Below are 25,909 nucleotides of genomic sequence, written 5' to 3' on the forward strand. Positions count from 1 at the left end.
TATCAGTCAATAACGATTTGCTATATATAATTTGTTATGAAAATGTTGCGACCTAGAATTACTTAGGTTGTAATTTGACCATATACCTGACCCAAGCACAACCAACTATCCATGAATCATGGTCCATTAGGTAACCCGCAACCATATGGGACTGGTTGGGTCCTCCACTATATATATCTCACAGAAGCTCCATTTTGCCGCTTCATTTAAATCTCTCACACACACAGAGGAAAAAAGAAAAAGAAAAGCATTTGCGTTGAAAAGCTTGCTCGACACTCTTTTCATTTCTCCAAAGAAAAATGAGCATGGAATCGACTCGCTCAGACAACTCGGCCAAAAGAAGCTTCAATAATAACCGTAACTCGGCCTCTTCAAATTCAAATTCAAATTCAAACCCTTCCAATAAGAAGAAAAAAACCAGTCAGAAAACCCTAGGCGTCGCTTGGGGCTCCAGTTCTCGCTCTTCGTCTCGCTCCTCCTTCAACAATTCACCGTTCTCCAATTTCGGCAGGTTCTTCTTTTCTCTCTCTCTCTCTCTCTCTCTCTCTCTCTCTCTCTCATTTCTTCAATTTTTGAAAATTTATGATTTTATGGTTGAGAATAATTGGAATTTCTTCATGTCAAGCACCGTTGAATTTGTTACTTCGTGTTTTTGTTTTGATTGCGATTTTTTGATGGTGTTGTTGACGATTTTTTTTTAATGTAGTTATATGGTAGAGAAGAATAGGAAACTTCAGAACCAGTTTGAAGCCGAAGCTTCGACTTCTTCTCATGGTGGTTCGGGTTCTGTGAAGCCTATATTCGATGGGGTTTCCATCTTTGTCGATGGTTTCACGGTTCCTTCCAGTCAGGTTCAATCGCTTTTTGTAATAATTTTCTGTTGAACTGTGCTTGGTTGCTGAGAAAATTAAACAAGAATAGTAAAAAAGAGATGAAAGTTGGACACTTAGACCTTATATTAAATTTGTTCCAGTTCTTGGTCTGAACTCTGAACCTTTTGAATTATTTAAAAAACAGGACAATGACTTTAAAAATTCGTCTACACTAATTTCAATAGGTTGAACTCAAGTGTGGGGTGGGGTTTAGGAACTGAACAGTGGAATTTGATAAATTTTGGAGTTATTGTTAGTGTTATAGATTAGTAATCAAGGGTTATTGTTACATCTTCATTTGTCACTGTTATTTATAGTAAGCTATTTCAGGAACTGCGAGGCTACATGTTAAAGCATGGTGGAAGATTTGAGAATTACTTTTCAAGACGTTGTGTAACCCATATCATCTGCAGTAATCTTCCTGATAGTAAAATTAAGAATTTGAGGTTTATCTCACTTTTTTTTTTTTTCAAACTCTTACGAATGTGTGTGTGTTTGTTTATTATTATTATTTTAAAAATCATTGTGATTGCTATTGTTTGTAATTTCAATTCAGGTCCTTTAGCCGTGGGCTCCCTGTGGTAAAACCCGCGTGGATTTTGGAGTCTGTTGCTGCCAATAAACTTTTGAGTTGTAAGTTCATGCATTTTATAAATTTGGATTTCTCTTGACAAAATACCTTGTTAGAGACCCAAACTAAATTCAGTGGAAAAAAGAGGCTTGGTCTCCTCAACATGGCTAGAGTGAGAATTTTTCAGTGCTATATTCCTCTGTAGTGGTCATGCTCTGAAGATTTTCTTTTTCTTCTTCTTCATCTATCTAATTTGCTATGGATTTGATTTTGCTATCTCCAGGGGTTCCGTACCAACTCGATCAGCTTGCTAATAACCAACCAAAGTTGTCATCATTTTTTACTCTGAAAAGAAGCTCAGTCTCCAACAGTGCCTCAACTCATGCACCTTGTCAAGTAAATCCTGAAGCTGAGGATTCGTCTTTAAAAGTTGGTACATCAGGTGATACATATTTTTCTGAAGTGAGTGCACCCTTTGAGCACCATAAGCAAATTAGTAGAGAATCAGATGATCTTGTGAATGAGAACTCTAATGCATCATTAGTTGAGGAGACCACTAGCAGTTCTGGCAAACCCTGTGAAGTGGCTATGGGAATACCAAGTAATATTGACGCAAAAGATGAGAGCAGTGTAAAAAATGATCTGCAGTCAAGTCATTACCAACCCGCTGCACTTGTTAGCAGCAACTGCATAAACAACCAAAATATTAAAGGTTCACCAAGTTCAATGGTCAGTGAGCCTTCTAATCAGAGTCATTCAACTCTTGGGGATCCAAATTTTGTGGAAAATTATTTCAAGGTAATGAATAGGAAAGCAAATTGGTTAAAAGAAATATTGGCTGTATATTTAATAATTATGTGTTTCAATAAGTTTGTTTACTTGATGTGTTCAAATGATTACCAGACAGAACATCTTGTTGCATCATGTTATGTATGACCTTGTGTGTATCTGCCCTGGGGCATTTTCAGGTCATATTCTGACCATATTATAATTTCTGCAGAACTCGAGGCTGCACTTCATAGGCACCTGGAGAAATCGATACCGTAAACGTTTTCACAGCTTATCTAATGGGTTTAATTGCACAAGTTCTAATATTAAAGCCTCTCCTCTGAAGACTGCCATTATGCATGTTGACATGGTAATCTCTATACTCTTGGCTGTTGAATATAACTTTGGCCTTTGGGTGTTTATTGTTTTCCTTCTAAAGACTGATATAATATGGTTGTTAAGTTTACCAATTTTAGAATAATGTGATTTGAGCCTGTAAGAATGGATGTAATGCTGACATGGTAATCTCTATACTCTGATTTGCTTCTCCAGGATTGCTTCTTTGTCTCAGTTGTCATCAGGAACCATCCTGAATTACGAGATAAGCCTGTTGCTGTATGCCATTCAGACAACACGAAAGGAACTGCTGAAATTTCATCTGCAAACTACCCTGCTCGAGATTATGGTTGGTTTGTGCTAAGTTCTCTCTATTTCAATCAACCTTACCACCTTCTTGGGGGGATTCTATTCTGCATTTAAGTTATATTTTTATTCTTATAGGAATTAAGGCTGGAATGTTTGTTAGAAATGCCAAGGCTCTTTGTCCCCACTTGGTCATTTTTCCATACAACTTTGAAGCTTATGAGGAGGCAAGCTGTAAACCATACACTTGAACATTTAATTTTCCTGACCAAATAAATTTCTCATAGAGTGTGAAAGTTGGCTTTCTATTTTCTTCTAATTGCGTTGCTTTTTATATTTCATCTTCCTTTTTTTTTATTGGGTTTATTGGCGGCACATAATCTGTTGGACAATTTGCAGGTAGCTGATCAGTTTTATAACGTATTGCATAAGCATGGCAACAAAGTGCAGGTCTGCTTGTAAAAATGAATTCATTTTGTGCATATCAGTTTTCACTTGTTGTCTTGCTAATATTTTAACTGATGTGGAATGTAGGCTGTAAGCTGTGATGAAGCCTTTTTAGATGTGACTGACTCAGAGGGGGATCCCCAGCTTCTAGCTTCAAAAATAAGAAAAGAGATTTTTGAGACTACCAGATGCACTGCAAGTGTTGGTATTGCTGGGAATATGCTTATGGCTCGCCTTGCCACTAGAACTGCAAAACCAGATGGTCAATGTTACATTCCTCCTGAAAGGGTGTGTTTTGGGAAAATTTTCATGCTCATAAGTTGTGTATGTATGTCTGAATGTGATAATTTTCAAGTATGTAAAGCACAGCATTTTAACAGCTTTAAATTATTTTTTTACTTATAAAAAAAAAAGCCTTATCATTATGTTGGGATTGCATGCCTTCGAGTCTTGTAGATTATCTTATATTTGGCAGCCATTTAAGTTTAAATTGAAAATTTCTCATTGTCTATTTAAGAACTACTTTAAATATTAATTCTGTTGTTAAATTATTAGGCATCTTAGATTCTTGTTTTCATTTCCTCAAGCACAAGAAGGCAATGCCCTCTTTATTTTCTTAGTGGATTCTTGCATGAGGCTTCTATGAGCCAGGGCTTATGTTTAATTTATTCATGTATTTATTTTTAAACATGTATATTAGAATATGTAGAGATTTGATGCTGGGTGCCTGGAGTAGTTGATATTTGAGGTTTCTTCTCTCTCTCTCTTTCTCTCTTCAAAAAAATTATCATCAAAGGATGCCTGGTTAAATTTTTGGCCCATGGATGCCCATCTCTATAAAATTTACCTCATCTTTTATATAACATATATATGGTACTTTGCATCTCTTCAACTCATTGTCGATTGTCTAAATATTCATGTTGCTACTAAGGATCTATAATTGAAACTTGAAAGGGTTGATGATAATTGTTGAATCAAATGTCTTCAATACTGACGGAAATACCTTCCATTAGTCAACTCTTTTTCTCAATCAGTTGAACTAGCTCAGCCTTTCTACTGCATCTGGTGTGGTTGACATTCTTTTCAAATTTTCCCCTTGGTGAAGTTTTTTATCTTATATTTTTTTTATTTGGGGGGGGTGGGGGGGTGTTATAACATATTGGGACATTTGGAATAAAGTGCGTGTCAGGAGTTTAACATAAGAATGGCAATGATATCAAGAAGGCTGCATTAATTTTTTTGCTTGTATCTTGCACCAAGTGCTTTCAATATATGCATGGGCATTTTGATTTTGTCCTTGTCAATCCCATGAGAACTTATTGTCCTTATGGAATTATAGTAAATGGTTGAAAACTTGGTTTATCCTTTTTTCCATTTCATTCATTGAATTTCTCTGTTGAGATTTATATTGCTGCTATGTCATATACAATGGGCACGTTGTTATCTTTTACCCCTAACACTTCCATTTCAATTATGCTTGTTGATGTTTCTTTGGAAATTGGATTTACTTCACCTTATAAGCTTTAAGTTTCAGTTATGCCTATTTTGTTACTTATATTTTTATAAATTGTTCTTTCTTATTTTTTTATTCTACCTGGTAATATACCTTATTTCATAAGCTTGGATATGGTATAAAAAAAAAATTATTGATGGAGCTAATGCCTTTGGTCCTTGGTCCACACTACAATTTTTGTTACTGAATTTTTTTTTAACACTTTTAAGTGGGTGGTAAGTAAGGATGACTTGGATGTTTTTTTACCTTTTATCTATCTTTCCTTGTTGCAATTTTCCAGGTTGAGGCCCTTAGTTGCTCGCTGTGACTTTTTGTTGACTTTGTTATTCTATCTATTGTCAAATATCATGTAAAACTATAAATAGAAGTTCAGGGTTAGTGCAGATTGCCTAACGTAGTTTGAAAATTTCAGGTTGATGATTATTTAAGTCAACTTCCAATCAAGACACTTCCAGGGATAGGGCATGTTTTAGAGGAGAAGTTGAAGAAGCAAGATGTTTGGACTTGTGGACAGTTGCGTATGATTTCCAAGGTCTTTTATACTACTGATATTTCCTTTCTTTTCATTTGCCAAAATGGTTAAATTAGGTGAACCTCTCCATTTTGTTTTATGATTATCAAATTAGAATGGTTGAATTTTGCATGTATTATTTTGGTGAACCTTTTGCACACATATTGTACACTTAAGGTTTTCCTTCAATCTATAGTACAATTTCATTTATTACTCCCTCCATTACATTTTGTTTGTCGAGTTTAGAAATTTAACTTTTTAAGGTAACATCATTTAATGCTTTGTCTTTCAAAGAGAAATATATAAGTTTTCAAAATTGCCCTTACAAACTTTCAAAAGTTTAAATTTGAATAAAGTAAAGGGAAGGGTATATTGGGAATAAGATCAAAATAAACTATAGCCACATGTCTAATACAATTAACCACATGATACACATGTTTTGGCCAGGTCTACATGCATGGGAATTAGATTTTCCTAGTGGAATACTCAGCCATGGTATCTCTATTTCCATATGGCATATTTGGCTGTGTCATTACCATTGCCATGTGGCATACTTGGCCATGTCATCATCCCCTACATCAGTACTTATATAAAAAAAAAATGGATGGGGAAAAAATATTCAATATATGCCTAGGAAACTTGAAAATGAAAGGAGATACAAGACTCTAAAGAGATACAAGTATAATAATCAAACATGGTTGAAAAGTTGAAATAGGAAATGCTGAAATAATTAAGTATTAATATGTAAGAAATAAACTCAAATTAAGGTGTCTTGAACTACCCTAATGTTTAGAGAGAAGATTTTTAAAGCCCTTAATCTTTCTTCCAAAGATTTAAATACAAGTTATTAGGGTCTGAAGAATGTTTGAAGTTACCTTTTAAGTTCAGGACAGGTGTTTAGAAATTTTAAACATCTGTTTGCATTTGAGTCTTTAAAATCAAATGACTATTCAAGTACGCCAATGATTCGAGAGTGAATCGATTGTTTATTGAGACCCTATTTATACTTTCTTAACTAGGAAGCCGTACTTTAAAATCTAATCATTGATTTTAATGCCCCAAATTTTGTGCATAAACATCTGGTACATATTATGTCTCTTTCTTAAAGTTTCTTTCCAATTCAGGAACAATTTTCAAAGCTTAAATTTTGGTTTGACATTGAATTCTTTAGGTTTCTACTCACCATGTGATGAGGCAATATTTTTGTTTGATAGGTAAAATAATATTATTGAAACGAGACTACTTAGTGACAAGAAGCACGAAGTATCCTAAAGAATTACAATGAGAGAAATATCTAGACGTGGATTGATTCTATGAAGGAGTGAATAGAATTAATATTAGTAAGACTCAATACAAAAGGCCACTCATAAATAGAACTAATGAAGGGTGCTTGCAATTGAGATGACGTGCACTCCACATCTTCTAAAGTACGCCGATTTCGTTCCCTCGATATAGTCCACATCAAACATATATATGAATTTGGTCCTCGACATTGCTACTCACATGGTAAATCAAGAACCTTCTCTGGTGAAACCCACTTAACCCCAAACATCCTGAATATACAACTCCACAACTTGAAAGCCACACTACAATGAATCAAGAGGTCATCCACAGTCTCCCCTCTACAACAGCACATACAACACCAGAAAATTCTCATAAGTGAGAATTTTCCCCCAAGCCACTGTCCACACAAAGAAAGAAATTCTCCAAGGGGCCTTGGCCTTCCAAGGAAAAGGCGGATGGGGTGATCCCTGCAATGTCTCATAACCTCTCTATATGGCCTTCCATGTGATGAGGCAATATCAAATAGGGCAAATTGTGTCCGTAGAGTTATGAGCAAATAAAGAAGATTTTAGAGTTTATCTAGTATGTCAGAAGTAAAATCTTGATTTGTTTTCCTGTTGTATAACCTAAAATGATAATATTGCTTCATTTTGGCCTTTAAGGAATATTTTTTTCATTCTTTATACCCTATGAAAATGCTGCATTTTACGTCTTCATTTTGGTTTAGATGTGTTATGTCTGCACTTATGTGGGCCAATGAGCTCTAGTTCAAATGACACCTTCTCCCTTTGTAAGTGAAAGGTGCACAGTGAGTTCGTGGGTTCAAGGCCCATTAGGTGTGTGTAAATTACCTATAAAAAAAACAATGTCAGCCCTTATGCCGACTTGAAAGCTGACAATGTCCTGGGATTTGTTGTTATGTTATGCATAAACATATCTCATTTTAGTTATCTTTCTAGAAGTCTGTGGGTCATGGGTAAATCATTTTTTCCTTCTTGGCTATCCTAAGAATTGGTAATGCTCAGAATGGTCTGTGTGCTATCATTAAGGGGCATCCTAGTCAGCTGTATTTCTTGCAATTCCATACTAGACAATAAACCTTTGGAGGTTTATTGATAATGCTTTACAGTTTGGCTTTTCCTATATTTTGGACTAATTATTTTGAAATTTTATTATTTACATTGTGGTGATGTTCAAGTATTCCACTATTTGCACCTTTTTGGCATCTCTAGGACTCTCTTCAAAAGGACTTTGGACTGAAGACTGGGGAGATGCTATGGAATTATAGCAGGGGACTAGATAATCGGCTGGTTGGGTTAATTCAGGTTTGGCAAAGAACACGATATTGTTTAACTATATAGTTTTGAGTTTAAATAACGTCTTTCTTTTTAGCTTATGGTTAAGGTAGACAAATACTTTTTCAAATATCTGTAGTGAGTGTCATGTTAGTTCCCTTGCATTTTTATGAATGGAATGTTATCGATTTTTTTCTTTTCACTAGTTAGGTGCTGTACTTGGCTGTTATCTGTGATTAGTTAAGTATATGATTGTTTATCAGGAAATTATGATCTTATCTAACTTTTTTTGGAGGATAAGTTTTGACCCCAAGGGAAGGGGGAAAGGGAGACTTGAAACAGTGACCTCTGCAATATGAGGCGTGGTTCCCAGCTATTTGTGATATTCCTTGGATTTTGATCTTGTTTGAACTTTTTTGTTATGAGTAGTGTTTATTACACACATGCTAATGCACACACCTTTACACACACGTGAAAAAGAAACTGAAATTGTGACTTGAAGTCATGATTTTCAAGTTGGACACGATTTCAGTTGCTTTTTTGTGTGTAAAGGTTTGTGTATTAACGTGTGTAGTAAGTTTTTTCCTTTTGTTTTGATCGGTTTATGGGTATGGTCTATTCTTCGACTGTGCGGGAGTTTGGTCCCGACAAGGTTTGTTGGAAGCCAGCAAAGAACAGAAGTTTTGGGGTTAGAGGATTTTATCGTTCCTTCTACCCTCCTACCCTTTTATCCTTCCCTTGGAGAATGTTATGGCAATTGAAGGTTCCTCCAAGGGTAGTTTTCTTTTCTTGGTCTGCTTCTTTAGGTAAGATCTTAACAACAGATAGCCTTCGTAAAAGACGTGTGCTTGTGCTTGATTGGTGCTATATGTGTAAGTGATGTAGGGAATCAGTGGATCACCTTCTGCTTCATTGCCCCATAGCTTGGGAGTCGTGGTCACTGGTATTCTGTTTGTTTGGTATCCACTAGGTTGTGCCTCATACAGTATTGAGTATTTTGAGTCTTGGCAGGGAAAGTTTGGGCGACATCGCAACATAGATGTTTGGGGAATACTGCCTCATTGTTTGATATGGTGCATTTGGCATGAAAGGAATGCTAGAAGCTTTGAGGGTTGTGAACTTTCTTTACGAGAATTTAAGTCTTTTTTCTTGCACATTCTCTTTGACTGGAGTGTGGTATTTTCTCATTTTTCTTGTTCTTCCCTTCCTGTTTTACTTGATCGTTGTTGGTTCCTGATTTGTGCCCCCATAGTACATCCCCAATGTACTTGGTTTGACACTTTTTTTAATAATATTTTTACGTTATCTATAAAAAAAAAAAAAAAAAAAGTTTTTTCCTTTTGTTATATATCACAATGGCCAATAAAATTGTATATCTCTTATCTTCATCTAATACTTTGACAAAGAACATGGACTGCTGTATAGTTTAAACACCTGTTTGCAACAACGGTTGTTCATCATGCTAAAGTTCATTTATGATTTGGTGACGAGGTGTCACAGCCCATATGAGCCAACTAACTTGAATTTAGCATTCTTGTTTGGATCAATATTCTTTACTTCTGTTTTTGTTTCATTTGCCATCATTCAGCCTTGCTTATCAGAGATGTGATCTGCAGGAAAGCAAATCTGTAGGTGCTGAAGTGAATTGGGGTGTGAGGTTCAAGGATGTGAAAGATGTTGGTATTTTGATGCACTTTGAAGCTAATTATCACATTTCTGTTTTTAATAAATTTGAATAGTTATTGACGTTGTCCTTATTTAGGCTCAAAACTTCCTCTCAAACCTCTGCAAGGAGGTTTCGTTGCGCTTGCAAGGATGTGGAGTGGAAGGGCGCACTTTTACCCTCAAGGTGTCATATTTTTGTTTAATGTATCATTCAAATATATTTTATCATTACTAGCTTTGAATGATTTATTACTGGATTCAAGTTGAATGGGCTTCATTTATTTATCTTTCTTTTAATTTTATAAGAGGTTACTATGCCTTAAATATTTTGAGGAGCTTCTTGTCTTTTATGGGATCCAAGTAATTTGAAAACTTCTCGGTTTATGTGATTCATTGATCTTAGATAAAAAAGAGAAGAAAAGATGCCGAGGAGCCTATAAAGTATATGGGCCATGGAGATTGCGAAAATCTGAGTCACTCCACAACGGTAGAAATATACTTGACATAATTTTATACGCATATCTATGTGTGTATATAGAGCTAATTTTGCATCATTAAATGGTTTTAGCTTGGGGATTTGAGTTCAAACTATAATAGTAATTGATGTTTTAAAGGTTCCAGTTGCTACTGATGATGTGGAAGTACTTCAAAGGATAACAAAGCAGCTTTTTGGGTCCTTCCACTTGGGTAAGTCAGCTTCCTCTAAATTTAATTTAATTTTGGTAAGCAAAGAAAATTCATTGAGGGCAAAAAGGAGTGCAATCAATGTATATGGGAAGTATACATTGGTTAGATATGATTAAGCCAAGTTACTTATAAAAAAAGAAGAAGAAAAAGATATGATTAGTCCAAGTTCATATTTAGACCTGACACCACTTCGAAGCACAAAAATAGAAATCTTCATTTTTCACCAAACCGACATCACCTCAACATAGGCAATAAGAAGCCGTAATTTACATCATAACATACTTTCGCCAAATCCAATTTACAAAATATCCCCCGGACTCTTGATTTGATTCTACTATCTAAGAAGCATTCATTGGAAATTGAAATTGAGCCTAGAAATTGTCTCCCTTTAATAAATGCTTTTTGTTATTCTAAGATGTTATTATGTAATGCCAACCTAAACATATTAGTTAGGACCTAGGCAATGATCTTATAGACCCCACCAATAATACTAATAGGTTGAAAGTCTTTAATTTCCACAGCCCCAATTTTCTTAGGAATAAGTGCAATAAATGTATCATTAAGAATTTTTTTTTTTTTTTTTCATTAGTATGTATCATTAAGAATCTTTTTAAACTCTCATGTTATCATTTTTTACTGCATTCCAACAAGTTAGGAAGAAAGCCAAAGAAAACCCATATGGACTCTATTCATTTCTTTCACCACCTCAAAAACCTTTCCTCAAAAGCTCTCTTTATTAATACAGCCTCCTTTTCACTGATGTGATTGAAAGGAAGGCCGTTCAACCTTGGCCACTGATTCACCTCTTCATTGTACAGATTCATATAGAATTGCACTATATCCCATTAGGCCTGTACACACTAGCAAAAGCACACTCAAACTGGCCCTCCACATATTTCTGAATTTTTAAGAAACAGAAAATCTCCCGTAGACTCTCTAAGTTTCTCTACAATCCTTCTATTCCAAAGCAATAATATACCACTAGCAGCCCCTTTTGCACCCGCACCCAAATAGCATCAGTCTACTTGTTGTTACCCCAAATGCTTCTCTCTACACTTTTGAATATCAGCTCCAATTTTGTCCATTGAAGGCACACCAAGTCAACCTTCCGTGATCTAAGTAAATTTCTGATTCTCATCCTTTTGTCACCATTGGCTTTATTGGAAATAATTTGGACCTCCACCCCTTCTTACTAGAAAATCACTTTTAACCTTATAATTTAAAGATCACTCTATATTTTCAGATCTCTTCTACCTTCAGTGGCCTAGTCAACTGATCTTAGAGGATATCCTTTTGCTCCCTTCTTTTTCCATTTTGCCTCAATTACTACAAATAAGCTTAGAATTTTCTCCTAATAGTCTTTGAAGTCTTTGCATGACACCCCCATATATCTATTGAATCCATTGGTCATCTGTCTAACCCACTTTGAAATATCTGGTTCAGTGGAATGTCTCTTCATAGGCTTCAATAGAATGTATATTCAAGGGTTAGCAGAAAATTGGCTCACTTAGAGTAGAGTCTACCTTGATATCTGATGTACAACAAATTGTGGTGGGTTTAGGGTTGGAGAATTTGTGGATCTTGGGTTTAAAACCCTTTAGAAAAAGAGTTAAGGTTCAAAAGAGAACATATTTGATTTATGGTTTAAAAAAGGAGAAGAATCAAAATTGAAAATGAACTCAGAGAATTCCCCAATAGTTGAGTTGATTGTGGTGGGTTTAGGATTAAGAGAATTTGTGGATCATGGGTTTAGAACCCGTTAGAAAAAGAGTTAATGTTGAAAAGAGAACATATTTGATTTATGGCTGAAAAATGTAGGAAAAGAATCAAAATTGAAAATGAACTCAGAGAATTACCCTATAGTTGAGTTGATTGTGGTGGGTTTAGAATTAGGAGAATTTGTGGATCTTGGGTTTAAAACCCTTTAAGAAGAGTTAAGGGTCAATGGAGTAAATATTTGATTTATGCCTGAAAAAAGAAGGAAAAGAAACAGAATGGAACTTTTGTAAAATCTGTATACAGTGAATGGTAACATAAACAGTACTTTTGAACATGATCGTGAACAGTACCTGAGAGAAAGAAAAGAAGAAAGAAAGAAGAGAAAGGGAGGAAAAAAAAAAGCCTAAGGCCAACGTGCCTTAATACACAGAACACTTAATTATTTTATTAATCAACTCTAACTTGTTTGAGTACAATAAGACACTTATGTAGATCCTACTCTTAACTTCTACTAGTAGAACTAGGTCTTCTATTTTGACTATACCAAATCCCAATTGAATCAAACCAAAGCTCACAAGACCCATAAACTAAATAAGACTTACTTATGTATAAAAGAAAACCCATGGCCCATAATTATGGCCTCTACCCAACCATTGTAGAATTTTAAAAAACACCTTTGAGTCTTAAATAATCAAATAACATATTCTTAGGCTTTGCCTTAACCTTAGGCTTCCAAATAGGATATTCTTTCTCTAGCCATGCTATGGTTGTGCCATCAATATCTCGTATCTTCCTTACAACTTTCATCATACTAACTTATTAAAAAAAAAACTTTCATCATTCTAGTTTAAATGGGTTGGCTGAAAGGCTGGTTTTTGGGTCAGTTATGAGAACAAATCCTTCCCTGAAGTGTGTTCCTCCTCTTTTGGGACTTGGAACTTACAATTGGTGTCATCGTTGAAACTAATGTAAGTTGTACATTGGAATTGTCTTCCTTCTACCGCCATCTAAATTCAATGCCACTTGCGGGTTGGAATGCAATTGTGGTTCCCCTTCAACATGACCACCATTTGTAGTTGATCCTTGATATTGCATGGTGGATTGGTTGATTCCAACTCTTCTACTGTGGGTTTCTGCTGCTCTGCCATTGGTTGACGCAGTCTTGATTCCCTTGATGCTTCTTGACTCGTTTGACTTAAAAAGATGGGTTTGAGAGTTGATGAGAAACAAGATTGTGATAATTGGCCAAAATGAGTAGGTTGGCTTGAACCTGAAATGGAACCTGATGTGGAAGCCCCATTGGAGTTTCAGATTCTCCAAACCTTGACAGGCTTGGGTTCAAAAACCAATGGATTGTTGCCTTTGTCTATATTGTGTTCTCTATTAAATGGCAAAAATTATGGTCTAATTGCTTTTTATGTTCAAGATGTTAAGCTATCTCTATTATAAAACTAATTGTTGATTAAATTAATAAAATTTTCACTTCTCTCTCTGCCCCTTCTCATTTGATTCTTCATCTGGCACTGTAACTGTATTTTATTTCAAATTCAAGTTTTTGGCCTTTTTTTTTTAGTATGCAAAAATGTTTGTATCATTAGTCACTATGTTTGTCGCTTGAGGACTTGTTTAGGTTGGCTGAGATTTGTAACCTGGTTATGACCATCATATATTAACTACTCTATGGCATGAGGGTTCATGGTGACTGCTTTGATACTTTCCTCCTTGATAATAGTAAATTGAGTTTTAACTTTTAAGATTAGTTTTATCACATAGTATGTTTTTTTTTAAACATCTATATGTTCATTAATTTTACATAGATGTCAAGGAGATTCGGGGTGTTGGCTTGCAAGTTTCCAGGCTTGAAAGCACAGAGAATTCCAAGCAAGGTATGTGTTTTATTGCTTGAACCTAGTTCCCACTTCCATTATGCTTACCAAATCTGCATTACTATTGTATAGTGTGCCTATGGAAAGACTAAATGTGGTTTACACAACCCCCTCCCCCAACCCTCAACCTGCATTGCATCACTTTATTCTGACTGATAGTGAATCTGGTTGTTGCTTCATTGTTCGAAGGGCTTGAAAGAAATTCTTTGAAATCATGGCTCAACTCTGCCTCAGCCAGAACAGAAGAACTATGCAAGAACAATTACGTAGCCAAAGAGAGTTCTAATCAAGGTAATTGGGTGATATAATTCTAAGTTGTGTTTACTTGACAATTAATTCTTGTGCAGTTGGAAATGGAATTAGCAATTAAACCACTGTTCCCATTTGTTTCAGTATATTTTTGCTAACCATTTTATTTTTAAAAGCTAACTCACCTAGAGAGACTTAGTTGTATGGTTTTTTATTAACCATTCTTTGTTCTATTTCTTTGGGTAAACATGAGAAATAAATAAATTTAAGACACTGTAAGAATAGATCATTCTAGACATGCATTTATCTGAAGTCCATGTTAATCAAAAATTTCATAAGTGAATATGATTTTAAACAGCAGATTAGGCATCCAACAAACTGAGACTGTAAAATTTAACTGGTGAAGTTCACTAATAAAGTTTTCATTAGAGAAAAAAATTGAAGTCATTCAGATCTCTTTGGATATCAACAAAGCACATTGCACATTTTCATCACTAAATGCACATGTATGGAGTGAGAGAGTTTGGTGCTTTACATTCCTTCTTTCTAGTGGAATACGGGTTTCATGTATACTAACATAGTTATGGAGCACTTTTCATATCTATTCTTGGTACCAAAGTATCAGCCTTATGTTATTGATCAATGTTGGGATTTAATATGATCAGTACATCGAGTATACTTTCAAAAAAAAAAAAAACCTTAAAAAAAAAGTACATCGAGTTATTTTTTTCATTGACTAAATAATGTTTGCTGACATCAGATCCCATGCAGCTAATTTGTAAGTTGTCTTGTCCTCTCCAACCAAAATTCTTAGCTAATTATCTAATGTGGAAGGTTTTATGTAATCATATTCAATACAGGAAAGTGTTGACTGCTGAATTTATAAAACAAGCCACTTAGACATTATTTTAAACTTCAGGAAAAATATGTCCACCCTTGCTGATGTGACAGCTTCAGATTGTTTCCTAGTCTTCCATGTATCATGTATCATTTAACTATTATTTTTTTGTATTCTTGATTTGGTTGAAGATGAACTAAAATTGTATGGCTTCTGGTATTGGTTCCATTTCACAGGTTGTGAAGGAGAGGGGGATGAAACTTTGGGCCAGCTGTGTGGTAATTCAGTTGGGCTTTCAATTCAAATGGACAGTAATACCTCCAATGGTGCAGCTTGTCTGAATGAGGTTTCAGTGCTGCCACCTTTATGTCATCTTGATATGGGAGTTTTGAAGAGCCTTCCTCCTGAACTTTTTTCAGAGTTGAATGAAATATATGGTGGGAAATTGGTTGATTTGATTGCTAAAAATAAAGGTAAAACTGAAAATATCAACCATACTTTGAGCGCTTATTCACATGAAAAAATAGAAGGTGAGGGCTTTTATTTATTTATTTATTATTATTTTTTTGTAATAATACCAGGATATCACTAGTTGTTTCTCTACTAATTCTGAGTTCATAAGGGATGTGTTGAATTTGTTTGCTTAGGTGCAATGAAAGAGGGGCAGGCAGCTCTCCTTTCTAGCATGGTCTTCCAAAATGAAATTCCAGTAGAAAATAAGGTAACATTTCATATATATATGATTTTCCTTTTCTTTTAATGGGTATTTTTTCTTCATGAATTTTCTCTTTCTAGCATGGTATTTTTTTTTTTAATGTACCTATCAAAAAAAAAAGAAAAAAGAAAGAAAGAAGAATTTTCTCTTTTTAATGCTTTATTTTTCCCTTGACTGGCTATTATCAAAATTACATGAAAGAGTTTTCAATTTATTGCATTCTGCAAGACTTATATTTTTATCTTAATTTTGATTTTCTTTAATTTATAATCCATCTTGCACAATATCAAAATGTCTGTTAAATGGCCATATTTCTATTTTAAAGTGCCTCTAAAAAGGTTTTGACATTTTTCCCACTTTCTTCCTGGGTTTGTTGTTGTCTTTCTGGAAATCAATTTCTTCTCCCTAAAATCTTTTGTTGTTATTGTTATTATTATTATATTTTATAAGAATACTGCATTGCATGTTGTCTGTTGGAAAAAACTTCAAAGCAACTTGCTTACTAGATTCTTAAGGGACAAAGTACTAGCATTGTTTCATTTATGTCCATCAATTTTATTAAGAAGCTGAAAGATAGGATACAAGGGATTGCTTATAAGAATATCTTGTTTTGAAGACCGAGAACTAAGTGTTGCTAAGCTGAAGTTTTTATTTTTGAAGACGCTATATGAGTGGACTTTGCCACTTGTATCCTTCTTGGTTGAGGGGTTATTAGATTTCATGGACTCGTCTCTTTGTACATTAGTTAGCTCTTTGATGCTTTTTATCTTTTTTGTGCATTTTCTGTACACAATCTGTGTATTGGGATCACAATTTTTTAATGAATTACCTATCAAAAAAAAAAAATAATAATAATAATAATATAATTTCTTTTAGTCATTGATGCAGTCATGCTGGACATTGAGTTGTGAGTTTTTGAAATGTGATGTAATTAAAAGCTCCCATGAATGGTCGATGTGGATTTTGTGGAGGGAGTGAAATCATTGCACCTTAGAAGATTTCAGCTGAAGATTTCCTTTATTAGACAAATATTGAATGTTAAGGGTATTAGTGTTAGTAGCACTGTTACATAATTCACTGACTCACTTTCGTTTGCATGTAAGACTTGATCTATTTCTTAGGCTTCCTTGTGTTTATTAATGCATGGGGTAGTTCTTTAGATAAGATAATAGAATTCGTTATTTATAAATACCATGCTATAAAAAGAAAATTTGAACATAGTTACCTGTATATTGGGTCTAATTTTGAATATTGTCTATCTAACTATCTACTGTACTCTTATTTCTCTTTCTGTTTATGTTTATCATTTTAATACTTTTCCTAAGTTCTTTAAGATAAATGAGAGAAACACAGCACTTCAGTTACCTTCCTTGTCCCATACATAAGCTGTAACCCTAGTTAAGGATATTGCTACTGAGTATTGCTTTTGCAGCTGTTCTAAAATGAAATAATGATTGAGTTAATGGTTATTTACATGCATTTTACATCAGTATTTTTAGCTTATGGTTATTCAATACTTTTACTTTTTGCTAGGCAGAGCAGCATATAGCTAAGGAAGTTCCGTCAGTTTCTGGGGCAGAATCCTTTGTTCCTGCTTCAGGACTCAAGAAAACTGATTTGATACCTTCCTCTCTAAGTCAAGTAGATACCGCGGTTTTACAACAGTTGCCTGAAGAATTGAAAGTTGACATACTTGAGCATCTTCCTGCACACAGGATGCAAGTCTTTTCTCCAAATGTTCTCTTGGATCCTACAGAAATCCCTCTGGAAGCATTAGGTACCAAGACAGCTGAGAACAACTCTGGATCAAAGGATTTTGTCTTGGACAACAATCTTTGGGTTGGAATTCCTCCACAGTGGGTTGATAAGTTCAAAGTCAGCAATTGCTTGATATTAAACATTCTTGCAGAGATGTATTACAAATCAGGCTCAACTGGAAATTTATCTCCAATTCTACAGCGTATTAGTTCTGTATCTTTACATCAACTAGATGCATTTCAAGATGGTTGGGATGAAGCTATGTACATCTTGTGTGAGCTTCTGAAGCAGTATATTAAACTAAAGATAGAATTAGATATTGAAGAGATCTATGTTTGTTTTCGTCTTCTTCGAAGGTTTGCTTTGGGGCTTGCTAAATCTCTTTCCGTCATGCATAGTTTATCCTTCTCCATGGTTATATTCCTTTAATAGCATTTCATTTGGCACTAAAGCTGACACTGGTTTTTCTGTCTTCTAATTTGATCCACATAACATCTTTTGGTGAATGTTATGATGGTTTGGGTTGTCTTTGCATGTAAATTCTTAAGTTCTTGGTTTTAAAAAATGTGGCATGACCTGAATTCAGGCTGGCTTATAGTTGAGACTTAGCTAAAAGCGTATTTTGTGTATTCTGATTCTGTTTATGAAACATCCATATATCAACTTCATAATGCATGATGTTGTACTCCTCCCTATGTACACTGCCGGTGTACAAGGATGTTTTATTTGGAATCAATAAATTTTTGTTACTTATCAAAAAAAAAAGAAACTTCACAATGCATGATGGCCCTTCTATCTTATAGGCTTGAATGTGTGTTGTTAATGTGAATGAAACTGTTAGGAAACTGACTAATATTTTTTAACCTGGAGCTGTAGTAATCTAATCATTCTCATAAATGTGGACTTAACTCATTTGCTGATGACATTTGGCTCTCGTGTTTGTGAATTTTGGTTCTTAACCATTTATCATTCTAAAATAAACAAATAAACTCCTGTGGGGTTGAAAATATTCCCAACTGCTGGCCTAGAATTCTGTCCAAAAATCTTCATTTAAATTGATAACTTCTGTATTTTTACTTATTCTAAATGTCTGGAAAGTTGCACCAGTAATTTGTCTGTCAAGGCTAAAAGGAGGACATGTCAATTAAGGAGATAATAGAGAGCATGACTTTAGTAGGATAGAATGGAGGAAAAAAATACATGTGGTTAACCCTAACTAATCTATTGAGGATTCATAGTAGGCCCCAAAATTTTTTGGACTAAGGCTTTGTTGTTGTTGTTGTACAATATAAAGTAAACAGTTGTGATCAACAAAATGCTGATTATGGGTGTTGGTCTTGGATTAATATTATTTGACATTTGTTGGAAATGATGAATATATGCTCATCTTTGGTGATAATTTGAGTATTCTAGATCGCTTTGCTTGATGATCAAATAAAATCAAATAGATTGTGATAGGTTTCCTGAAGAGAGGATTTGATACTTTTTCACCTCTTTTTAAATCTCTGATTGTACTATTAATCTTCAAAATTTGAGTGGTCTTATAAATCATAGGATCTGATTTATAGGGTCCCTGTTTGTATAGAACTGGGGATATGCCCTTTCATATTTATTTTATAATAAACATATTATTACCTATAAAGAACAAATATTGTATCATGTTATATTGTTATTATTATTATTATTATTCTCTACCATCTATATGGTAATGATACTATTTCATGATCTTTTGTTGTATGTTATGTTCTGGATTGATTGTTTCTGATTTTTTCTTCAAGCATCTTAAACTGCTGTTCTACATGCATATTGATTGATACTCAAATTCTTCAGGTTTGCAATGAAATCAGAATTATTCATACAAGTGTACAATATAGTCTCTCCTTACCTTCAGGTTAGTACCTCAATTTTCCTGATTATTGCTGTGGCTTTACTTAGGATGTCCTATGTATAAATTGCATCTACTTTCTATGAGTTAAACTGAACACGTCCCGACTAAAAAACAAAAAATCTGCAAGATGTAGGCCTTAAGAAATTAGGATTTTCTATGGTACTTGCTCTGCTGATATTTGTATCATTTTTTCCCATGCCTCCATGGCTTTCCCTGTTCATCTAAATGATTACAAAGAGTAATTTATATATTTTTTTGACCCTTCAGAAAATTTTTTCCCCATTGCTGGTTCTAAACAGTTTCGGTTTTTATTGTTGTTTGGTGCAATAAGACTTGAAAATAGACTTATAAATAAAAGGGACTTGATATTAGAAGTGTAGGGATTTCACTGAATCCTACCCTAGACTACAGCGTAGTAAAGCATTTTTAAACCTTTTTTTTATCAATTGTATCAATTAGTTGACCTGTATATAACATTGTGTTTGGAAGCTATTGTAGAATTAAGAACTATGTTGCCTATGATTTGGATCATATTGCTTTTGTACAATTAAGAACTACATTGCCTATGATGTGGAATCATATCAGTTGATGGGAAGGGAATGGCAATGAAATTGATGTGGATTCATATCAGTTGATGGGAAGGGAATGGCAATGAAATTGTGGTATACACTAACGCAGGATAAACTAGACTTTTACAACAGGGAAAATAAAGATAGATGATGACCTAGGAATCAGCACGAAATGAAGGAAAACCACTAAACATCAACACGAAATGAAGGAAAACCAACAGGAATTAGCACCTAGGGTTGGCTGGAGCTGGCACTAGACCATGGAGACAATTTCATAGAAACTTTATTCATCAAAATAATCTCCCTTTAATAGGGGTACATTATAGTCCTTTATATAGACTTACTAAATCCTAATTCTAAATGATATAGAAAACCATAATTATTATTGAATTAAAAAAATAACTTTGCTTCTAGGAATAAAATACTAATAACCTAATAAACTATTAGGATATAATCAAAAAAAATTGACCAATAAAAATTCCATTTGACTCCAAAATTCAATAAAATAAATTTTTCCTTATGCATCCCGCATCAACCACACTCCAAACCGGAGGTGTAGATTTATTTAGATTACATGGTTGAGAGCAATGAATTAGTCCTAAATGCACGAATGATTATATTTTTTAGCCACGGATGATAAATGAAACAAGCCTCTTTAAATTACAGTGTTATGTTTCTTACTTAGGTAGGGAAAAAAGTAGTATGTGAAAGCATCTACTTACATACATGTAAAACACTTGTTGCTTTAGCTGCTAGGATCACTGCCTTATACTCACTTCCAAAAGTATTTCCTATGCTGTAAGTTTTCTGTTTGCTAATTTGTGACCTTGACTTATATTTATAAATAATAAATAGAAAAAACTGGGTAATATTTTTGTACAAATTTGCGGTAAAAACTAAAGTGTGTTGTATGACAGAAGTGGACTGGGTTTGTAGGATGTGCATTCCACAATGTAGATTACTATGGCATCAATGTTTTGTGGTTTCTCTGAGTTGTTACAGGCTTAATAGTTCCTAGATTTATCTTACAATTGTGTCACCTCGGAAATACTATCCATATTTGGACTTAGTGTATTTTTTTTTTCTTTTTTCTGAAGGGATCTATTGAACTTCTGTAAAGAGATTCATACAAGTTGAATACTGTCCTCTATATTTTGGTTTGAATAAAAATAGTCATAAATTTGTAACTGCCTAAGTTGCTCTCTTGCTATTAGGTAAACACTGAACTGCTTTCTTGATATGATAAAACTATCTTTTTTTATATGATTTTTTTTTTTTCCTTCCTTTTGGAACTCAACCCTGCAGGCATTGGTTGGAGAAAAATATGGAGGAAACTTGCATATGTCATTGAAGGATTAATGCTGCACTTATTCTGTGATTTCTCTGATTGATTAACCTTGTTCCAGTGTCCAAGCGGTGCACTGTGCAATTCATGAGGGATAATTACCTTTAAACCACAATGCAAAATTTGGGGAGTGGTATGATTTCTTGAGCAATATACTTACCAATTTTCTTAATGATTTAAAATATATATATATATGTATGTATGTATGTATGTATGAGTTTATCAATGCATTCCCTTGGTCAGTTTTCTAATCGTTCTAAGTGTATGTGCATCATACATTGTAACTTGAAATATTATGTTGCAATCATTAAAGACTGCGCTTTTATGGTGGAAATACATGCCAAGATTTACAGAGGATTATGTCCATTCTATGTACTTGGGGATGGCTACGCAAATTTTATGGATCTTTTTGTCTCTCTACTTTATTTTTTACTAACATTTTTATTATATTGAAATCTTCATGTCCTATTGCATAATATTTTATTCTTTACTCATGTATGTTTTCTCTTTATTGTGCTTATAACTTGAATTGTATGTTTAAGTTGAAAATTTTTGCACTTCCTTTTTATATTTGTGGTATACCTAAGTTCCATTTCTTTGAGTAGAATTTGCTACTTAATAGAAAAGACATTTATTAAAGGTCGGGTTATAATTAGTACTCCATTATCAAGCTGTCTCTGTTGACCTCCTCTTATCTTTTCTTTGATTTGGATTATCACAAACTTGTCTCACAAAGCATTCTTTGTGGTCCCTTTTCATGTCTGAACTGTAGATCGAATATTTTATTAATAGACTTTTTGACTTTCTAGTCAATATGCATATATTTTTCTTTCGATTATAGTTAGGTCACTTATATGCAACACTTGAAAGGCTCGTCTTTTCATTTTATTTCTATATTTTGTCCTTTTATAAATTTCTTTTTTCTTCATAGATGATTGACAGGCTAAAGAGAATGGTCACTTTTGGGGTATATTTTCTTGTCATCAAATTTTTTATTTTTTATTTTTAAATGTAATCATTTACTTTTATTTCAGATTCAAGTGGAGAAGCATTAAAAGAAACTAAACATGGATGTTTAGTTACATGTAACCTTTACATCATTATGTAATTTATAGAGTTGTGATTTGTATATATATATAAAGAATTTTGATTTTTTTCCCTACTATGCCATCAGAACTTTTATCCTTTTCCCCCCTCTTTGTTAGATAAATCACTGAACTCATCTGTGGTAATGTGATTTTAGCCATCAAAATCTTTTAACTTTTTGCTTTAGGGATGAGCAATTAGCTATAGCTCAACTTGGCTCATTTGCATCTCTAAAGCTAATGTTTTTTTTTTTTAAATTGGTAAGTTACACATACTCGGTTGACTATTTATAATTCAGAGACCTTGAGCTAAACTGTTGCCAACAATCCATGCTTAATTCATTTCGTCAAAGTTTGATAAGCCAGGTCTGCTCGGTCTGTTAAAATCAATCACTCATAGCTTGTGTCAATTTTTTATTACTATGTATTTAAAATTCAAAAGATCTTAGAATATAATTGATTGTACTCTTATCTTTGATGACATAACCTGTCAATTTGAAATATATGTCCTTTAGGCCTTTTTTGTTCACACACACAGACTTCTATTCAGGGCTTTTTGTTTCTATAAATCTTATAAAATTTTGGATGACAGAAAACCATAAATTGGAGGCCTGTATGAAAGTGTTTTGCTTACGAACCTATGAACCAGACAAGACAGTTCAAGCATTGAGCTCGTTTTCGAAACAAGCTATATTAGGCCCAAGCTTCAGCTTCATTAACTTCATAACCTGGCCCAATCCAAGCATAACAGGTTCACATTCCAACTCATGAATAAATTAAGTTTATTATATTTGTAGGTAAAATTAGAGACCTTAATTAAATATTTTTTTTGTCCAGTTGAAGTTCCTGAGACAGAGATGGAACCTCCCTGATAAGATTCTTACACCCAGATCTTGGAAACATTTTCAAGGTTCGTCATTGGGCTTGCTTGTGAGTATTTGAGTAAAGACATGTTCTAAATTACTCAAAATGCTGGATACTATGTGATATCCAAGATCATCTCATTCATAAAGTGCATTTGAGTAAAGACATGTTCTGAATTACTGGGAAATTTTTTTTGCTTACAGTTCTGTTGGTGTTGAAGTGCATGGCAGTTAAATTATTGGAAATGCTTGATTGTAGTAGCTTGTGAATTGCCGCTGCCTCTCCTGCTCCAAATCTGCACCTTGTGTTGAAGTTTGAAAATCTGTGTATTTAATACATGAAAGTCCTGTCTGAAATTGTGAGCTCTTGTTCCATTTGGTTTTGTTGGGTTTAATATTTTGTATAGTATTGCACAGGTTGTAAACTAGAGGTGAAGTTAGTTACTCATTAGTTTCCTCATATCCACTTGCTCTCCTTAATTAGGTGATTGTAGGCACTTCAAATTATCAACAACCCAAAAAAAAAAAAAAAAAAAAAAAAAAAAAAAGAAGAAGAAGAAGAAGAAGAAGAAAAGAGTAGGCACTTCGGTTTGTAGGATTGCCAATAGGGCCAAAAGGCTCTGCAGTAAAAAGGATAAAGGTATGTTTTCCCTTGCTCAATTACTTGTAAATATAAATCTTGTATTTGACCCGGGCATGATATGATTATTGTTGTTAGATTTTGAAATCCCAAAATGTATATTACTTGTATTAGTTTGACTTAAGTGTTTTGATGTATATAAAAATTAGATGTATCGACATAATTTGACTAAGGGGTTCAGTTTCAATTGTCTCAAATTTTAACATACTTTGACATTTGTTCCATTATAGAATGAAATAGCAGGCGTCATATTTTTGAAATGTAGACTCTTTTGTTCCATTATGGATTCAGTTTCAATGCCAATGACTTCAAAATTTGTAACCAAAAACATTGCATGCAAGTTACGACTTATAATTTGTGTCTTGACTTTTTCGATCTTTACTTGTGAGAATACTGGTTACGATGGCTTTAGCCTTTGACTTTGTGCAAACATTTCTTTGTTTTTGTCCACGTGTTTGTTACTTTACACAAATAAAAGTGTCCACGTGTTTGTGGTCATTCTACTAATAGACACCTATGATTCTCTCTCACCAAATTCTGGCTTAAAGGTGGTGGTAACATTCTTTGACTTCTTAAGTTACATGATTTCAGGCAAAGATTTAGCAACTTAAATCATGATGAAGACTGAGGAGGGTCAAATTAATACTAGCAACATTATATTTTAAAATAATTATATTAAAAAATATGTGATTTTTTTTTTTTAATCATTGAATTGAAAGGAAAGACTAACAAGAAATCAACACCATCAACTCAGATTGTTTTTTTTTTTTAAATAAAATTTTTATGTTTTATATCATTGCTAATATTTTATGGTGAATGGTAAAACATGTCAATTTTTTAGCTAGGTGGACAGAAATCCTATATGAAACGCAAAGTATGTCTATGTATATTGAATTATTTGTCCCATTTTAGTGACTAGTCGGTTGTCAAAACATTAAAATGCTCATTTTAAGGGTTACACGTGTTGGACAAACCTCTTAATGTGAAAAGGAAGTTAGATATCTGAGAGTAGTTTGAGTGTTGGGCCATTGGGGGAAAAGAGAAACACTTATTCGGTCGTAAAAGCAATCAGTCAGAGAAAAGAGATACTAAAATATATTTGTTTTTGAGAGAGAGATTATACATCAAAAAGTAAAGGAATTGCCGTGGCCTAACAATTGTTTAGCTAGCCCACCAAATTTTATGTACCTTTTGTCCCACAAATTGACTTCATATCTTTCATCCTCCGCATCGCTAGCCAAGCATGCATTTCAATGGTCAAACCGTGGGCTAATACGTTTTCAAACTCAAAACATCAAAGAAAGAAAACACAACCCATCTCCACCGCTAACTATATCCTACGATAGCCAAAGTCAAAAAACAAAATCACACCTTTTAACAACTCACCTCACCTCTCTTCTCTCTATCACCTTATATATTAGACTCTCCTTTCGCTCTATACCACACCAAAAGCCTTTAAGCCTCCAAGATTACTAAAAATAATGAAGGGACATTCTCTTACATGGGCTTTCAATATCATTTTCATCATCATCTTCACCCTCTTGCTCTCTTATTCCATGCATATTGAGGGTTTGAGAGTTCTCAAAGATCAATCTTCTTCTTCTTCATCCATGAAAAGTTTTATTATAAACCAAGCTTATTCTGGACCCAGCAAAGGGGGAAGCGGTCACTGATCAGAACCATGGTCGGTTTAGCTATTTTACTTACAATATAAGGTTCAACAATTTTGCAAGAAAGGAATTAGTCAACGTCGTCTTGCTTCAGCGTGGTCTAAATCAAGTTATATTAACCAAAAACTTGCTCTGCTAAAGTTGTATGCAAATTTTGTGGAGATGATATTTATGTCAAAGAGGTCAATTGGAATTTATGCCTTCATTTATTTTTATTTTATTTTTTGCATTTTTTTAGGTCAGAACCTTTTCATTGAATTATATATGTAAGTGGTTCATTTTTTATACAAGAATGTATACCAGTGTGACCTTTTCTCTTGCTTAAATTTGGGGTTTGCGCCCACATTTCTCTGTGTTAGGCTGCTGATGATAGATTGCATGCATGTCAACTAAAAGCAAAAGTGATTCGCCCTCTAAGTTGTGGCGATT

The 25,909-nt window shown here is 33.9% G+C and overlaps 1 protein-coding gene across 2 annotated transcripts; it reads left to right on the forward strand.

Moving 5' to 3' along the window:
• The first annotated feature begins 224 nt into the window (after positions 1–224).
• On the forward strand, positions 225–24,074 carry LOC115968311 (DNA repair protein REV1). Of its 2 annotated transcripts, XM_031087667.1 has the most exons (26): positions 225–511; positions 707–851; positions 1,203–1,318; positions 1,429–1,505; positions 1,727–2,241; positions 2,444–2,581; positions 2,764–2,896; positions 2,992–3,080; positions 3,253–3,303; positions 3,388–3,588; positions 5,226–5,345; positions 7,841–7,933; positions 9,520–9,579; positions 9,666–9,752; positions 9,972–10,055; positions 10,183–10,255; positions 13,792–13,860; positions 14,050–14,151; positions 15,184–15,477; positions 15,595–15,668; positions 17,196–17,776; positions 19,251–19,311; positions 21,183–21,355; positions 22,900–23,058; positions 23,145–23,217; positions 23,375–24,074. In XM_031087667.1, exons 1-23 carry the CDS (start codon positions 300–302, stop codon positions 21,234–21,236), a joined length of 3,429 nt encoding a protein of 1,142 aa, XP_030943527.1. In that variant the 5' UTR covers positions 225–299; the 3' UTR covers positions 21,237–21,355; positions 22,900–23,058; positions 23,145–23,217; positions 23,375–24,074. The 2 variants fall into 2 exon arrangements, with proteins under 2 accessions (XP_030943527.1, XP_030943528.1); XM_031087668.1 differs by lacking the exon at positions 7,841–7,933.
• The last annotated feature ends 1,835 nt before the right edge of the window (positions 24,075–25,909 follow it).

The sequence above is a fragment of the Quercus lobata genome, chromosome 11 (assembly GCF_001633185.2).
Source record: "Quercus lobata isolate SW786 chromosome 11, ValleyOak3.0 Primary Assembly, whole genome shotgun sequence".
NCBI lineage: Eukaryota > Viridiplantae > Streptophyta > Magnoliopsida > Fagales > Fagaceae > Quercus > Quercus lobata.

Excerpts from the sequence above, each read along its gene's own strand:
- LOC115968311 (XM_031087667.1), top strand. The coding sequence starts at position 300 with ATGAGCATGGAATCGACTCGCTCAGACAACTCGGCCAAAAGAAGCTTC. Across the intron at positions 9,580-9,665 it reads GGTTCAAGGATGTGAAAGAT|GCTCAAAACTTCCTCTCAAA; the intron begins GTTGGTATTTTG and ends GTCCTTATTTAG. Across the intron at positions 14,152-15,183 it reads CAAAGAGAGTTCTAATCAAG|GTTGTGAAGGAGAGGGGGAT; the intron begins GTAATTGGGTGA and ends TCCATTTCACAG.